Raw genomic sequence first — 18,654 nt, 5'->3', positions numbered from 1 at the left:
CTGTACCACAGTTGGACATTATATGGTGTAATGGTAAGACAGAAAAGAAGTGACCGTATTTTTTTTTCCTGGGTCTGGTAGCATATCCCTCATCTGATCACCAGAAAGCATTTATATAAATGGATTGTTGCCAACTTTTGAAAACTGTTTTACTTGCAGCTGGTTTCTTACATGATTTTCATGCAGACTATGGGGCCCTCTATCTCCTCGTACCCCCCAGGATGTTCTTCATGGGAGGGAGGCATAACAGTTGTTTTCATTTTTCATTTCCCTTATTTCTGGTCTGGGCATCAGTGTGACCAGAATTAAGTGCAAGAAAAGATGGACATCTGGAGAGGAGATGGGACTTCAGCACAGCATTGGGATAGCACTTAGTTGTATATTCCTTGCAGGAACAGAACAGATTGGCTGTGAAGGGCTCAGATTCTGTTTTTTATTCTTCTTCTGTGATAATTCAACTCCTGCTTTGTCTTCTTTTTATGAATGTATGTAAAATAAAAAACATGTTTAGCTTAGTAATATAGTAATATTAGCTGTCGTCTTTCAAGCCTACTGCTGACCTTTTTGTTATTACTGAAAACAACAGAAAGTTCTCAGCATATTATTACTGCTATATATATTTTCAGATCAAAATGTAATTTTGCTGCAGGCAGGCTAATACAGATACCAGCAACTACTAGAAAAAGAATTAAAAAAAAATTTTGAAAAGGTTTTTTCCCAGTGGAATGCTGGTGGCATTTGCAGGTAGGTTGGTGTCTATGAAAAGCTGACAAGTTGAATCACAATAAGATACACTATGTGTATTGTACTATATATGAGAGATGTGAGCTCTACTGATGACCTGCTGTATGATTTTGAGGCATTGTTACAATCTTCTGGGTCAACTTTCCTTTCCACTTATCATCTGTCTCATCTGTTTATACTCGAAGCTCTTCAAGGGAATGTCTCATGTTGCGTTTGAATAGTGCCTATAGTGGGGGAGGAAGGGGATTTCTAGCTTGGCTGAAGCTTCAGGATGCAAACATAATATAAAATGTTACAAATAATGGCAAGTGATAAAAGTGCATATAATAAAAGATATGCTGTAATAAACATTTTATGTAGATTTAATCAAAGTTTTGCCATAAGGCACAAAGGCCCTTTCCTTTTGCTTTATAAATACTTTCTAAGAAAATTCTGTGACTTGTGTAGTCTGTACAGATACAAATAGGTACAATCTGACCTTATATTGGACATCAGGACAAAAATGGGACACTAAAAAGCACGTTTATTTCTTCCTGCATGTGTGATTCCTAAATTTAAAAAAAAAAGAAAAAAAAAAGCTTCCTCCCTTCAGCTTTTCACAAGTCTTTAGTCATTATGCTGCGTCTAAACCAGATGGAAGAATATATTAAAAATTGTTTTTAAACCACAGATTGAGAAACAGTGCCAGGATTTTCAACCAAAAATGTGGCACTGATTCTAAAATCTGTTGACAATTTTAGAAAGTTTTCATCTGGCAAAAGAGCTCCATTAGTGTCTCTTCTTCTCTTCCAGGAAAATAAGGAAAACCTTTATCTGAGTCATAATTTAATTAGCTTTCAAACTGGATTTGAGAATATCAGTATAAATATATTAACTTTCTTCAGGAATTGGAGTTGGGAGATAAACAGTCTCATCCATAATGCAAGAAAAACAGTTAAAAATAAAGGCTATGATGCTCTCTTATGTCTGTATCTTGAGTACTGCCACAGATTATTGTGTCTAAGATTTTTAACTACAGCCATTCTGGTCAAGTCTTTGAAAATCTATTTAAAACTTAAATTTTGGATATTTTTTCTAATTGAGGAATATCAGCATCACACACACTTGAAATGAGATTTCCTCTTATCTTGCATTGAGCACTGGAGCGCACTGCAAGGCGGCTTTCTGGGCATGCAGGTGTGGACAAAGACAGACATTCAAAACTATCTTTTTAAAAAGTAAATTAGTTTTAAATGCCCCTGAGAGAAATAGAAGAAATTCTGAATACCCCCAATAAAAATAAACACTTTTACATTTCCCTTTAAATAATTGTATGTGTTATGACTGGACAAAAAATTATTATTCCTACTTCACTATGTGCACTATAGGGCATATATAAAACTTCCATCCACATCCATATATTTTTTATATCCATATAAAACCTCCATCCATAAAATGGCTCTTCTCCCACAAGAACGAGCTTATGCCAAATTTCTGCTACCTCCATGCTGCTTCCAGTGGTTCCAGGGAACCTCTTTGAGGTGCTGGGTTCCTGTGCTCACCTGTTGGCCATATGTAGTGTTACACTCACCGATAACAGCATTTAGGGTTTCCAGATTCGGGCCTTATAAGGGCAGTGAGCTTGCCTTAAACCTAAGTGCATGGTATTTTAAAGTTGCTGCTATTGTATGTATTGCATTGTGAAATATGACAGCAAATCACTTGAGTGCCAAGTGTTTCAGCAAGGCTTTAAATATCTTTAAGGGAATTTTTTAGAGCGTGGTTGTTCTTTATTGAGGAAGCACCTGTTATCCACATTTTACGGATAGGGCAATGAGTGCCGAAATGATACCTTTTGCACTGTTTGCAGAGGGCTGGGGGAATAAAGTGCTTAACTTGATTCCTACAAGCCTTAATCATGTGCCATAACTTCTGTTCAGCCTTCTGTGTGGGGCATGTAGGAGAACATAGGTGATCCTTAAAGACAGGTTTCAGGGTGATGAATAACCCAGTGTATCAAAACAGAAAAGTACCCAGATAAACGGGGTGAGAATAATGTGACAATTTCTGTATAGTGTTGGCAGTACACTGCTTTTAAGGTTTTCAATAGATCTTTTCAATGTAGCCTTGAATATGGTGTAATCAACCAGATCTCTTGATCTGTCCCTCCTTTGAGATTCAGTGAAGCTTGAGAGAGTAGGACATAAGGGTCCTCATGGGTAAATCACAGGAGAGCAAGAGGAGGCTCCACGTTGATCTGTCCTCAGGGCTGGAGAAACCTTTCAATTTAATTCCCTGATGCTAAGCCTGGGCTGTATGCTGGAGAAATCTAAATTTGGTGACAGTCTGCTTTACCGTGGATAGATATCCAGGCTGGAAGGTGTATCAGAGGTGGGCTAGACAGTCAATGGCCCAAAGTTATGTGCAGATGCCCTTGCATTTCACATGCAGCAGTCCTGTCTTCTGGAAGCTTATCAGCAGTCACATGTCTTTATTTATTCCTGGTTTCTTAAGATTTGTCTCCTACCCAATAATCTTTTCATTTGAATGAGTAAAATGGTTGGTTCTCAGCATAGTGCTTTTCTACACATAGGAGATTATTTAGTAATCGTAGTGTTTTGTCCTGGGCAGTAGTCTAAGCAGATGCATTGTGTTGTCTTCCTGAATCCAATTAGTAACAATAATGTTTTTCTCTTACTGTGTTTCTGGAAGCAATTTGACTACTTTCCCTTCCCCTTCTCTTTCTGCTAGGACATCCCAGAGAGTGCTCTGCCCTGCGTGCTACAGTTGTCTTCTGTTTGCCTACTTATGCTGCCCATACTCAGAAAACGCCCTATTTTCTGTCACAGTGTTGAGAAAGGACGTGGTTAAGCATTTTAAAGGCAAATTACATCTGCGATGAGCAGCTGGGAAGGTACAACTCAGCCATGTTTTGGGAATAGATTTGTGTGAAATTACTTTAATGTAGAGACTAAAAGTCATTTATGAGATAGACCAGTGAGAATCTTGGGCAGCTTTTCTACATCAGACTCTCGTGCTAAAAACCAGAAGCCCAAATGTAAAACTCCCTAGGCCGCTTGATTAATTTGATTCATTTCCTCTGTATCTTCAATTTCAAAGGCATTTAGGAAGATCATTTGCACAAACATAAAAGTTCTCTTTAACTAAAGTCAACCAATGTGTTTTTTCAATGAGCTAGAGCTCATAAGAAAGATTCAAACATTAACTGTGTAAAGAAGGCAATTAGTGTTTGTACAATATATTGAAAATTAGCTCTAGGCATACTGGAAAAATACATGTTTTATACATGTATGTTTTTCATCCAATTCCATAGTTTATACTAGATCTGGACACAGATACTCCTAAGGGCTACCAAATTAATTCAAACTGTGAAAGAGGTTGTGATTGTCTATAAAAAGGTTTTTTTAAACTATAATGTAGTTGGTCTTACTCTGTGTATTTAATCGCTCAAAGGAAAAGCCTTTTCTACTGCTGTAGTATGTCAGGGAAGCTTATCTGCATATAAACAGCAAAATGAGACCTCTCTTGTGTTACAAAGCTTTAACTTTTGTAGTTTAAAAGTTGAGCATTTCTAAAAATGTACTAATTATGTCATTCTGATAAAAGGAGATACCCTTCTCACTTTGTCATGGAGTGATACTTTCCGTAGGTTTTGAAGCTGTCATAGGAGTAGGAAAAAAGCCATCATAGGAATCAGTGGAAAAGTTTTATTTTTATAACTGTTGGGGGGGGGTCCAATTACAGGGAGCAACTGCCACGTTATCTGTCATAAAGATTGCGCATCCATTATCATGAGTGTGTTGCCCACAGTTTGATAGGAATTAAGGTCAAGAGAAGGACGATTTTCCTGTAGGGGGAGAAGCAGGAATTGATGCAACCATGGATAGAGTACCAGTTAAAAACTTGGCAGCATTTTCTGAAGATATGAGTACACCCATAGTCTATTAAGGAAAATACTTTTTTTACCTACTCATTTCGCATTTGATTCTAATAGGACAGAGTGCAAACCAAAAGAAACAGTTTGTGAGGCTCCGGTGCTATAATAGGCACAAACATACTTTCTGTGGTTGATTATGTTAAAGTATTTGTTGTTTATATGAATTATTATGGTGTATATTGAGTGAAACCTTTCAGGAAGACTAGCTGAAACTTTTGTTTGTTTCTACAAGAGAATTCACTAGAGTGAAAGGCAATGTGGGATCTTAGATGCAGGAGTATAATGGCTTGCCTTAACGTGTAGAAGAGAGCATATGGTTTTGGTAATAGGCTAATAAGAGCAATTAACCTTATAGTGCACTCATTTGTTGGTCTCAGTTGTTTATAAACTAGGTAATAAAGATATTTTAACATCCTATGGCTTTATAGGAGATTAGTGAAATCAGGCAGTATTTTTCAAGTTAATGCCTAACGGTACTCAGGTGATAGCGTGAGCGACAGAAACATAAAATTAGCAGAGAATAAAATATTCAGGGTACTATGTGGTGTGTCTAACCAATGAATATAATCGCAAATGTATAAATACATAGTATAGTTTAAAGAAATAAAAACATGTGTTAAAGGTTTTCATTAGAAGAGGGACTGTTTTCACAGGATGCGGTCACAGATCTGTCATTCATCTTGTTCTTGTCACCTTGCAAAGATTATAACATAAACTGTTTCCAGGCTTATTTAACGTAAAAAAGAATTTTAAAATTACCTTCTTCTTCGTGCTGTGCAAATACACAGCATTTCCTCTAACATCTTCCATGTAATTATTCAGAAGGATGAACTTCGTAAAAGAATGGGTTTCTTTTAACAGCAAGCACCGTTACTGTCTTTTTTTTTTAAAGGACTAATAGAAGTTAAGTCACTCCTGCAGGAGTTCCAGTTTCTCAGTTAGGAGCTACTGTGTTTGTCTGGCAAACAGAGAAATTGGGTACAAATGAGCAAGTAGCTGGCCCCACAAACTATACCCACAAGAAAAGCCTTTTTTTTATTCACTGTGGCTCCTTGCACCACAGGTGGTGTAGTTCTGACAATTGCCGTCCTGTTGAGCACCTTGCTGTGAAGGCAAGTGACACCAAGGGTTGAATGATCTTTATATTCAGGTACTTTGGTTTCTAGGTTGGTGATGATGGGAGAAGGATGGTTTCCCCATAATAATATTTTTTAAATTTGATTCTATAACTTTTGGCAGTCAGCTTTTGGGCTTCTGCTCTTCTGCAGTCTGTGTTCTGCAAACTTTTGTCTATTTATTGACAATGTCCCAAAAGAGCCCTCTAAATCAGTTCATTTGTTGATTTAATTTTGAGCATGTAAAATATGATATATTGTGGTTATTAATGTTTTGTCTGTCCTTCCTGCTTTACTGTTACTTGTCTGATTTTTACCTTATATGTTGGTTACAGACATTTTTATTGAATTTAGCTAGTGATAACCCTAATGAGTTGTTGCTGCTTTTTCTTTATCCTAAATTTGAAAGTCAAGACAACAATTTTTTTCTTTTGGGTTTTCTGCGGAAGCTTCCATGAAACCCTTCTGTACAAATTTGTGGTCTTGGTTTTCTCTATTTCATTGAATTGACTGAACAATACATTTGCTGGTGCAGCATTCACCGAATATGAGGACTCTTTTTCTTTATTAGACTTGACAGTGTTTAAACAATACTAATTCTCATACCCAGCTGGCTTTTCAATTGATTTCTGTGCTCTCTGTTGCTGTGTAAAACAAGCTGGAACATTAAAGACATCTTGCATGCTACCCTCTGGAGACTTGTTTTTCTTTAGAGAAGAATCAAATAAGTGTAAAATTTTCTGTTTTTTTCTCCTCATATATTTTCTTCTGGATCTTTAAATGATATTTCAGTGCACTGACAAATTTTGTACGTGCTAAGGTGCTACTTTTCAAGCACATACTTTTAAAAAGCAGTCTTCATTTTATAGTGAGATTTGCTAATTTGCTCATTTGTTTATACAGATAAATGTCTCTTTCTTCATCTAAACCAGAATATACCAGCTTTAAAATCATGTTGAAGATGTACATAAATGTGCTGTTTTAATGCAGCTAAAATTTTGCATGTTCAAAATGTGTCTGCTAAACAGTCAAAGAACATTTGCAGATGTTAATAATTTGTTTTACCTGCTCACTTTTAACAGTATTGAAGCAGCCTGATGTTTTGAGCTAAATATTGGAATCAGAATTCCTGGGGAGAGCGAGACATAAAAAGCTTTTTTCTATCCTGTAAACGTCAATATTTAAGTCACACCTTTAGATAAATCCAAGTCTTAAAACATATGGTCCTGAAAAATGAATTTTCTCAGCTCTAGAACAGTCATCTGTGATGGGCTTCAGCCATAGTTGAGGTGACCATTGTAGCACGAGTTTCTCCATCTAGTCCTTTAGAGACTGCTTAATTTCACTTGAATTTCATTTGTTGTGAAATATCAGCTTTCTGAAACCCAAACTTGATTCCTCATCCACTCCACCCCCCCAGAAACTCAGGTAGCCCTGCAGCTGGGGTAAGGATTTGGGATGCTCAGTTGTTGTGCGTCAGATGAGGGCAATGACCTTTCGACTGGTCAAAGCTGAGGAGTGGGACTTCATTTTTAACTTCAAGGAATCAGTGCTTTCTGATGAAAAGTCATAACGTTCTTGGCCGTAATGTCTTCCTATAATCTTTTAACTTTTTGCACGGAAGCCGGGTAGCCGTCCCTTGTGTTCTTTTTTGCCACTCATACAAAATGTGTGCTAGTTTCTGTTTCACACAATGTCATGAAACTCCATGTTGTGCATACCAAGTCACTTGGAGTCATTGTAGGAAATATTTTATGAATAATGAATGTTTTGATCGCACAGTATTTCATTTAAGCAATTTTTTTTTTTTTAAATTTACTACAGCTGGTCTGAAAACCCAGAAGAATGGAAGTTTCAAAAGACAAGACAAACCTGGCTTCTCTTGCATATGTATGATAAAGAGAAGGTTTGTATTAACACTGCTTTTTTTCAGAACAAATATGCTATAAATTCTTATACATTAGTTACAGCTATTCTTTATTAACCAAAAGTTGCTAGTACTAGCCATGTACTTTTCTAATAATTTTTTAATAATTTATAAATGAATTACTTTGGTTTTAACAAAAATGCTGAATCATTTTAATTGCTTGTGATTAATCTTTTTATTTTGTTGGTGATCATTCTCTGTGTATGCTAGATTTTTATACTTGATATATGTCAAGCATAAATAGAGCAGATTCATGTTTTGTATAAATCTGGAGCTTACTGAGAATTTGAGTCATATCCTTAATTTGAATTTCTGAATGTGGAACCCAGTACTGTAACCCACAATTCTCATATTGCTTCAGATATCTCTGGCTCCATATAAGATGTACAGCCATATTGCCAAGATGTTAAAATAGCTTTCTCATTAAAATATAAGTGAAACCTGATGTTGATTGTAAAAAGCATAAAGTATAACCAGAAGCTAGGCTTGCATCGTTACTGAAATCCATTCATTTCATAACTTAAGAAACAACATAGATTGAATTTCCAATAAGCATCTGACCATCGTGGTATTGAATGGAGAGTTTCAGGTCATTCAATTTGTTGTGTAATAGAACAAACATCTAGCCGTTTGCATAGTATCTAACTTATTGATTCATTTAGTTGACATTCAGTTAGTTTTTGCTGATGTGCACTTAAACATTTAAGCATACCAATGTTCCTGGCCCAAATTACTCAGCAGCTCATAAGCCAATCACCTGACAGAGGGTATTACCTTTATGATTAAATATACTTTTAGAGAACCAGATAATTAAAAGCAGAGTTTCATGAAGGCAAAAATGTTCACACAGTGTAATACTTTAAAAAGATTAGTCGCAGAATACAAATTTGATTGTAGGTATCTAGGTTGTTAGCATTGTCTTCTATTTTTAAGTTTATCCTTTGAAAGTCTTTATCAACCTTTCAATATCAATGAGCACTCTTTAAAGCTACCTAGAAATTGTTTCACAGGCAGAGTGATGTTTTTACTTTTTTACCTGTTTACTTTGGATTTTGTGTTGAAATATACTGGGAAATAATTAACTGTAAGTAGTGTTTGTTTTATGTTTCAAAACACAGCTTAACTCCTTATTTCTTAACATTGAAATGAAACTTCCTTTCTAGTTTTTTTTTTTAATCTGTTGAAAGTGCGATGATTTGTTTAAATTCACATATTTTGTATTGTTTAATAATGAGAGGTGCATTGAATATGAGCTTTAGATAATGATTAACATCTGCATCCAGACTCAGTAAAGTTAGAACTGCTCAAGTGCTTATAATTAAGCATGTGATGAAGTCTTTTTCTTCATCAGGACTGTAGGAAGGGCAGACCAGCTTCTTTTGAATATTTTTTTATACCCAAATCCAGCTTCCTGTCCATTACAGAATAAAATCTGTTGGATATTCAAGCATGACTAAAATACAAAAGCAGACATGAGTTTCTTTCCTTCCTAAGCCACATCTTTGATGTCATGGTGTCACTTGGATGCCTACTGAAAAGCCATGCAAAGGAGTGAATTGAGTTTCCTGTACTGATAGGTCTCTTTCTGTAAGAAATGAGCTGAGGTTTTAAAGCCTTTTGCAACATGAGTTTTTTTTAAGTCCCTTTAAAATCCATTTGGTGGTTGGCTGACAGCTTCCAACCCAAGCCTGTATACCTACAGTGTGTATACTTCTTCAGGATCCAGTATAAAATAAACACTAGATCATTTGTTGATCTTTGTCATCTGGCATAGCGTTTTTAGAAAGTAACTCTATATCAGCTGTCTTCAGCTTCTGGACTGCAATTCCCTGGAGGGGTTTCTGAAGCTTCCTCAGAAGGTAACTAAGCTTGGTGGCAGTAAGCTGAAAATCAGTCTGCAGATACTCGTATTTGCTTTGTAAATTTATGGGCATCTGCAAGTCTAAAAAGTCTGGAAACTCTTGAGTTACGTAGTATAATTTAAAAGTGATAACTGTTCTTTTCCTGCTACCTTTTTGTAGTGTTTCCTCCCTTTTCCTGATGATCGTAATTATTTCACTTTGGGATATTTCCATATTAGTCAGCTCCAGTGCATATTAGCTAGTTAGAACAGAGGCAAGGTTGGTGTGTGAGAGAGAAAGAGAAACAAGAAAAAGGTCAAAACAGTTTAAGAAAAGAATAATAATAAAATCCCATAAGCATCACTTCCACTTGCCAGAGCCGTGGTGGGAGATCTTGATATCCAATTTCAAGCCTGACCAAAAAAGCTGATCTTAGGGAAGGATCGTGTTCCTTCTTGTAAAACCTCACCAAGAGTCTCTGAAATTCAGCTCTCACACAAAATACAGTGCTACTGTATTTTAAGAATTAAAATTGGGATTTCATTAACTTTTTGCTGGCACTTTCTATGTTCTGTTGTCTAGTTGTTCCTATGGCTCCATTGTATGTGTAAGTTAGGAGGAAAAAATATGATATTATCTTGCCTACATGGTACTGTATTGTAAGCTCTTGCTGAAATAAACCTAATAGCTGTGTTAAAGAAAAAATCAGACTTTTTGCACACTCGAGCAGTTATCCTTAGGGCCAAATGCTAAATGCTTTCTAGGCTTCAGGCAGCCACATGTCTGTCTGCACACTTAGTATTTCTAAGTTTAGAGTAGGCTTTTAATTGCCCCTTCAAGCACTTTGCTTAAATGACATAATAATAACTGTAATTCCACAGAGTATGACTATACCAGGAGGCCTGAGAACAAGAGGTGTAAATTATGTAGATAATTTGGCTAAGGTTTGAAACATAGAAATGTTGCTGAGCTTTAAAAACCTGGTACTGAGCATCTGCATTAAAGGAGCATTATCATGCTGAAATTGTGTGTGTGTGGATGTTTTTGTCTGTTATTAGTACCAGTTTACTGTGAGTAAAAAGGTTTCAAAAATACAGACATTTATTATTATGTTTAAAAGTGTTTGATATGTGTATTATAGCAACACTTCATATATCATCCATTTCAGTGTTAGTCACTGTAAAATTAATATTTTTTTATATCTGTATTGTTTCTTTAATACAAGAGTGTTTGTGTGAAGAATTAGAAGGTTTTCTATAGTGTATAAGTTATGAGGCTGAATGCAGACTTTAGTTTTGATTTATTACTTTGTAATATCCCTGATTGATGAAGGCGGTGTTGGAATATTCTTTCTTCCTCTTCTTTTGGAGTGATAGAAGTTTTAGTGATCAAAGTTATGCTGCCAAATGTCGATGGAGAAGTAAGTTGTAAATTAAGTATCTGTTGAAGCTCTGTCTTCTCTGAAATGTTGATACTTTGCAGAATTGAAACAGCCCTCGAATAATTAGTCTCCAATCCTTTAAATACTTACGTATGTGTTTAACTTGACTCATGTCAAGTATGCCTTTTAAAGTTATATGTGTAAAGTTAAACATGGAGAAAAATATTTGCAGGATTAGGTCATTTTAACATCTCCTGATTTCGCAGCAAAAATATTCTCTTATTGGCTGAAACCTGTTCCACAGATACACAACATAAAGTTAAGATATGCTTCAACGTAGATCGGTTCACCTAATACTTTTGAAAATACATTGGTTTGAAATACTGAATAAATCATTCAAAAGTCTTTGCTAGGCTATTGCCAAGATTATTTAACGTAATCATCTTTTAAATTTTATGTTGTACCAGATAAGCTAAAATTTAACCTATGAGTAGCTAATTAGAAAGGGAGTGAAATGGGGGTAATGCAACTGTAGATGACTAAACTGCTTTTAATGTTAGACATGCTGGTAGAGCCTATCAGTTTTAGTCAGCATGATTTAAAAATTATTTCCATATGTCTGAATTCAATTTGTTTTTCAAATTAAATTCTATTCCTTTGTATAAGCATTCTGTCAAAGTGCTTGGTGGTGGGTGGTATCTCATTGCAGCAAACAAATAATTTTGGGTAGGGGCGAGGGTAATTCCAGCAAAATTCTTTCCTCAGGCACGTGCATGCAATTCTCACCGAATTTAGTAAGGTTTGCATACATATTTCCAAAAGTAGGATTTGGCTAGTGGGTTTTTTTTTTCTTCCAAGAACCCTCACAGCCTTGAGCTCACTGTCAGGGAGTGTTTGCATTTGCTGATCAGCATTTGCACATCTGCTTAGAATTTCCTTTCAGATGCTTTGCCCATCTGAGCACATGACAGTCCTCTCACCATGGTCCATCCCTCCCGGCAGCTTGAACCTTGGCAAGAAACATTTCCACTCAGAGGTGGGCATTGGCAAACACAAAAGCCCATGCAGTTCTCCTAATTATCTTTCAGGTGATGATTTGACATGTTTGTGAATGAGTATTGAGAGAGAAGAAAATAAAGCAGGGTTTTTTTTCTTCCTTGTTTTTTTCTTTAAAGGTTCCAGACAAGTATTTCACCATTCTACTGGATTATCTGCAAGGCCTTCAAGGCGGTGCGCGAGACATAACTGTGCAGAAAGCTGAAGCTTTTATGAAGGAATTTGATGGTTCTGATGCAGAAGACCCAAACCTGCTGGAGAAGTGCGAGCGCATACGACAAGTTCTGCAACTGCTGTCTTGAGGGTATTTTTCTGTCTTAATGGTTGTCTGGTGGAGAGAAGGATAGGATGTCGTATACAGAAACTATAAATTATAGTATTGTAAAGACATATTTTCTAACAAGAATCCTAATATTAAATTTTTAGATTTTGTACTTATAATTGTTTCCAATTGCAAATATTTATCATGTTTTGAGGTGATGAAATAAAAATACCATATTTGTTCCATAGACGTGCTATTTTGATTAAAAGTAATCTTACTGCATATCTTTAGAAAAATAAATCTCTCTTTCTTGTTAGTTTTTCTCCACCTCCCCATGTAATTACTGTTAAATAAGAGGAGCTTCGCAGTTCTTAATAAGAAGAGCAAAGGAACCAAGAAAAAGCCTGGAGGGTCTTTTACAATGGCAGCTTTTAAAATGAGCATTCAGTACAGTGCTTGCTCAGCCAGCTGTAATCTATCACTTTCAGCTTTAGAAGTATGTCATTTGGATTTGGGAAAGATCATTTTCAGTCTGTTGAACACGGGTTGTATAACACAGTTGCTTATTAGTACTTCACGCGGTGATCTGGAGATACCGTCAGCTTTGTTAGTTTTCCTTTTATATTTTAAAGTTTTCAAATGCTTTATGGCAATTGTTTAGATATTCAGATAATGCACAGATGGGAACAGATCAAATCCTTTGACCATATGTAGGAGATCCTCTGGTTGTACCTGAACTTACTCTACGATGAGAAGTGCAGTGCTCCAACATTTTGTATCTATATCTGCCAATATCGCATTTTCTTCTTTCTCCTGTAATTGGAGTCCAAAAGAGTTATTTTGTGTTCATTCACTTTGACGTGGGACATTTGTCTCCTATGAACGTGCTGAAAATGAGGCTTTCAAGTAAAAACCAAGGACATTAATTACTCAGAAGTTGGATGATCGGCTTATTTAATAACACTTGTGTTCAGACAGCCTTCTTGACCTGCTTCTTTAATGTTTCTGCAAACATTGTTCATACTTTATTAATAATAACTATATGAAATGTGTAGTGTTTTAGAAGAGTGGCTGTCTTTGGGAATTACGGCTTTAATTTGGATGGGTGAAGGAGGAGAGGATCTATGGATATGCAGGCCTAATTTTTCAATAAGAAGCATTTGAGTGGATTTGACAACCTTCACAGTCATGGATTACTACAAATCTTTAGAAGTATGAAATATATTACTAGTAACAAATAACTTACGCTTCTTGAAGATGATGTTTTCAGCCAAAAAAGACTAGAGACTGGCATGCCCTGCTGTAACACAATACCTATGATGGAGTTAACACAATAGCGAGCAGAATACAGCAGCAGCCTCTCTGTTGAGCTGCCGATGGTTCAGCAGCAGCTCCGGTGCTGGTCCTACACCATGGGGCGACAGTTGAATGGGGGCATGCAGCGTCAAAGCCTTTCTGAGGCCCAAAGCTGTATAAAATTGGGCTTCCAGTGCAAAAGTTGATGAAAGGGGTCTGTAATAAAAAGAAGTGATACTGACATTAAGGGAACTAGTGAAAGATCTTTGGATCTTATATTTTATGTCTGAGAATATGCAGCTGAGAAAAACTACTGTCACTCCAAGCAGAAGCTGATACTTTTTTCTTTCCATCAGGAAAAATAAGAATTTCTCAGGGATGAAGTTTTCAGTGTCTTTTTGTGACTTTATGATTGCATTTTAGGTGTCAGAGAAGACTTTGTGTTCTCCCTCAGATATTTCAAAATTGCCACTTTTGATTTCTCTATCACACAAAAATGTAGGTCCTCACTGTGCACTTAATATACCTTGTAGCTTGAAAGCACAAATACATTGCAACCATATTTTGGAAGAGAATTGTAAAAAAGGATTGTAAAGGTAAGATCCAGGCAAAAAGATGTGAACCTTTGATGATTTTACAGATTTGGCAAAATTTGCCTTTCTTGGACCTTGGTTCTGGCCATATGGAAAGGTTGACAAATCTGTGAGAAGAGAGGCTTTGTAGATCAAGAATGTCCTATTTCTTTTTATATCAGTTAATATTAAAAGCACATAAGCCCTGCCAATCTGGAGTCCATGTGAACAATAACATTTGGAAAAGAACAGCTAGAGCCTCTCACCAGTACAGTAGTAGCCCTCTGCGAGTGAGGTCCTGCTCTGCTCTCCTCTTCCTCAGCTGCAGTTCCAACTTTCCCTTCAGTGCTACCAATTACTGGGTGAAGGACATGGTCTTTGGCCTCTGCTGCTTGCAGTTATGGAAAATTCAGAAGCTAAAAACTAAGGTAATTGTTGCTATGGTTGTGTTTGGTAGAGAAAGTGAAGTATGATGTTTTCTGCCACGTCTTTTGGTGTATGGTTCAACGGTCAGTGGTGTCTGGAAATTGGGTAAAAGGCTTGTAAAACTTCTGCTTTGTGTTGTTATTGTATATGTCTTGGGTTTCAAAGCTCAATATGAAATATTTTAAGTGTTGTCTTATACTTGATGTTGTAGTACAAATAGGAAAGGACACTTAATCGCATTTTGCTTTTTTACTTTGCCCCTTTTCTTAAAGAATCTTGAACTGGTTGGCAAACAAGTCATCTTCAAAACACCCATGAAACGCAAAAACAAACACATTTTTGGGAGATATGTATTGCTAGGCCCATTTTAAAGACAAGATTGTGAGGACCCAGACATAACGTGCAAATGCAATAACACCTCTGGCAATCAAATTCCGTCTTTTCCATAGGATAGCCACCAGGCCAGCTTCTGCTTCCTGCTCAGCTTGGCATTTTAATTTAGGGATTTACATTGCGTGATGAGTAAATATAGCAAGATTTCCTCCATCATGTATTTTGAATGATGTATTTTAAATTATTAAGTGTATAATCAGTTATTGAATTCCTGTAGCTGGTCAAAGCTGTACAGGAGATATAATCTGGCACTTCATGCACTTTGTTTTGTCATTTGGTCACATAGAATTTTCAAATCTCAACATTGCTTGGAGCTTAGGACATCATATGGATAGTTAGGACAAAATCGTGTCTCTGCCTCCGTTTAAATCAGTCTGCTGTGTTAATAAAAATTGCATCCGAGGCTAGAAGTAACAGCGTGTACTGACAAATTACATCTTCATCTGCCTACTCTAATTGTCTTCTAGTTGAGTTAATCTGTATTGTGTAGCTCTGGCTAGAAGAATTTGTATCCTAAGAGAATGCTGAAGTCAGGACTTCTAGGCAAAATAAAGGAACATTAATTACTTAGAATTGCTTAAAGCTGGAACTGTGCCTCTAATGGAAGTACTAATTACTCAAAATTTGACAATGTAAAAAGTTCCCTTTAATTTGGCTGATCCTTGCTATGGATTGTATATCTTCTTGGTTCTCTGCTGTCTGCCCACAATTTTAATTTGTTATCACTGTTATAAAATTACTGGGTAAATTAATTCTCTGTTCTTATTTGGAAAGGGTGTATCGTAGTTGTTGAATGTGTGGTTTAATTCCTTATTTCCTCTCTGGAGAATAGCTCTGCTGTGTTTCTGTTGGTTTTAAAGCAAGGTAACTCTTGACTCATCTCCCATCATTTCAGATAGCTCAGAAATGCACTTCTTTGGTTTAGGCTTGGGGTTTGTTTGTTTGTTTTTTAAACTTTTGCCACTGAGTAAGGCAAAGTAATGAACGTTAAAATCTACTCATATTTCTGCAAATCAGCATCAGAAAAAACAATCATAAAAGAGATTTAAGTTGCAAAGTCAAGCACTCAGAAAATTAGAAAACATAAGAATGGAAATTGTCTGTGTAATTTTAATTTTACTCCTTCATGCATATGTAGTATGCAGCCTCTAACTATGTCATCAGTTCTGTATTTTCCATTGTGTATAACTGATAAGTCCTTTATTCAGTGTTTTTCTGGCAGTTCTGCTGCTATTCTCATTTTCAAAATTTAGGTCTACGAAGTAGTACTAAAGCTAGAGAAATAACTTTGCTGTGTGGATTTGATCCTGCACAGAAGAAGTAAGTAGGAACTTTCCTATTCATTTAGTATAGGAACTAGTCATAGATGTTTCATCACAAATGTTCCCTTTAAAACATGTTTTAATGTTCTGATTCATTTACAGTCAAAATACTGAACTGATGTTACTTAATTTAAATCCAGTTTTGTTGACATAAAACTTTCCAGTGGCTTATTCTGGTTTAGTCTTTGGTTTCCTTATATGTCTTCCTTTCTGTACAGCTGAATGAGCTGGTTATTTCTGTCCCTGCAAATAGGAATATTAGTTGTTTACAGCGATTCCAGTCATACAAGGACACAACTAAATGTCCTTGCCTTTGCAGGACAAGCTCATTTTAGTAGTGATTTATAATTACATTCTATTTTAAATTCTTCATAAGAACGTACATAGTCAACAACTTAATATGGTAAAATATAATTATTTTTTTAAAATATGTTTTTTCCTACAAGGAGCAGGGAATACAAAACTAAATAAAACTAATGAGTAAATGGTGGGGGAAGGGCAAAGCAAAACAGTGGTTTATCTTTCTTTGTCAAAACAAAGCTGAATAAGAAGCTTGTGCTACTAAGAAAGTTTGGCTGGTGTTACAGATACAGAGGGAGAGCCCTTCGGTTAAAAACAGAAGAACAGTCATACAGTTGCTCTTACTGATTTTTTTTTTCCCCTACATGCAGAAAATTTTTTGCATTCCCCAACAAAACCCACGAAAACACCTACGTCAAAAAGTTAAATAGGTTTCAAAATCAAATACTTAAAGGTCAAGAAATGCCACATGTATATAAATGGCCAGAAGAATTCAAATTCTACCTCTCTGTGCCTCCAGCCTGGAAACTGAATGAAGGGGGATTGTGTGAGAAGCAAACAAGCAAAACCCCTAAATTATGTGAGCACATAGTTAAAGATTACCAGTTACTCTTCTATTCATAGGAAGGTGGAATTAAATTTCCTATTAGCTTTAGTTATTCAGATTTTTTTTTTGCTGCTAATTGAAATATCATGTAGCCTTTTGCTGTGACAACTTAAATCTATTCTCCTCATGGTTCCACGTGTATTTTATAAAATTGTAAGCCCTGGAACACAGGATCTGTCACTCTCATTTGCTTATAAGTAGCTAGACCTAGCTACAGCACTGTGAAAATCATCACTTGCTGTTGAGCTCCTTTGGACCCAAAGAAGGACGTTGACACTGTGTCTCCCTGTACTGGTCTAGAGGTACAACAGGCTTTGGCAGCATCCTTTATATCAGCCAGGCTTTCTTAAGCTCCATGAAATTGCCCAAATCTGGTACAGTGATGCTGCTTATGGAATTTGCCAGGTGAGCAGCAGCGTTCATCTGTGAAGCACTTTGAGACGTGAGGCTGCAGGATCTCAGCTGCTCAGGATGCTCAGCACACAGCTTAATGCCTTCCTTGGCCTTGCTGCCTGTTTGTGGTCTTGGGCTGCTGAGAGTTGCAACCATTTTATTTGTCTACTTTCTGTGGGCTTAATTTGACTAAACAAACTGTTTTAAAGCTGTTTTGGCATATTGAAAGCTTAAGCTTACAGCCATAGTGTTTCTCTGGTAGCATAGATACGTGTAAATAGACAGTATGGATTTCACAAAGATAGTACCCTTTATTAGAAGCAGAAGCTCTTGCAGGATCCTGGAAATGACTGACCAGCACCCTGATATACCCTGTTAAATAAGACCGATATTTCCGTGAGCTGTCACAAATATATGCTAGCAGATAGACACGAGGACAGCCAGCCAAGAAACCATGTATGGGCATCAAACATACCAGAGGGCAAGGATGCCAGTTGGGAATGTAACCTCCTGAAGTTGCCTGGTTAAGGCAAAATGCCACCTGGCACGAATCCTGGCTGCCATCAGGTTAAAAATAACAAATAGTATCCCTATTACATAAGGAAATCTTTTGTCCTTGTTTAATGGGGCACTATGGTACGCCGGAAAGAATAAATATGGAGCTTCTCTGAACTCTTACTGGTGGTTACTGCTTGGGGCCAAAACAGCTGAAAATACCAGGGCTGATTGTAAGCAGGGCCCCGTATACAAACTGCTGGTGTTAAACAGGCGAAATCTGGGTGAAATTCCAGTGTCTAAGCCTGCTCGTCGGCAGCACCAAACCAGTTCATTGCACTGGTGACATCTCAGCCCTGGGAAGGACTTCTAGTCCCTTTTTGTGATGATCGTGTTACTATAACACAAATACGGAGTATCTGTGTATTCAAAGCAGCCCGTAAACCCTCTGGTTGGCTGCAGTCCATTGGCCACGATCTGCTGCTTATTGCAATAAAATGGTAACGGAGAAGCTGTTGAAGTTACTGTTGATGAAATTGAAACTCACCCCAGAAGTACGAACTGTTTTCACCCCACCTCGCCTGCCT

The 18,654-nt window shown here is 36.7% G+C and overlaps 1 protein-coding gene across 11 annotated transcripts in view; it reads left to right on the top strand.

Moving 5' to 3' along the window:
- The window catches only part of CHLSN (cholesin), a 144,095-nt gene that overhangs the window by 123,199 nt on the left and 2,242 nt on the right, over window positions 1-18,654 (top strand). For 6 of the 11 annotated variants that reach the window (XM_075165260.1, XM_075165261.1, XM_075165267.1 and 3 more), the window contains 2 exons: window positions 7,621-7,702; window positions 12,121-12,510. In XM_075165260.1, coding sequence (XP_075021361.1) covers window positions 7,621-7,702; window positions 12,121-12,303 — 265 coding nt within the window. In that variant the 3' untranslated portion in view covers window positions 12,304-12,510. Of the gene's footprint in view, window positions 1-5,744; window positions 5,832-7,620; window positions 7,703-12,120; window positions 12,511-12,977; window positions 17,346-18,654 lie in introns of those variants that run through there. The other 5 variants (XR_012676120.1, XM_075165264.1, XR_012676119.1 and 2 more) reach the window with 4 other exon arrangements.

This window comes from Calonectris borealis, chromosome 16 (assembly GCF_964195595.1).
Source record: "Calonectris borealis chromosome 16, bCalBor7.hap1.2, whole genome shotgun sequence".
In the NCBI taxonomy this organism is placed as follows: Eukaryota; Metazoa; Chordata; class Aves; order Procellariiformes; family Procellariidae; genus Calonectris; species Calonectris borealis.
The sequence above is the reverse complement of the archived record's forward strand: the minus strand, read 5'-3'. Positions and strand labels throughout refer to the sequence as shown.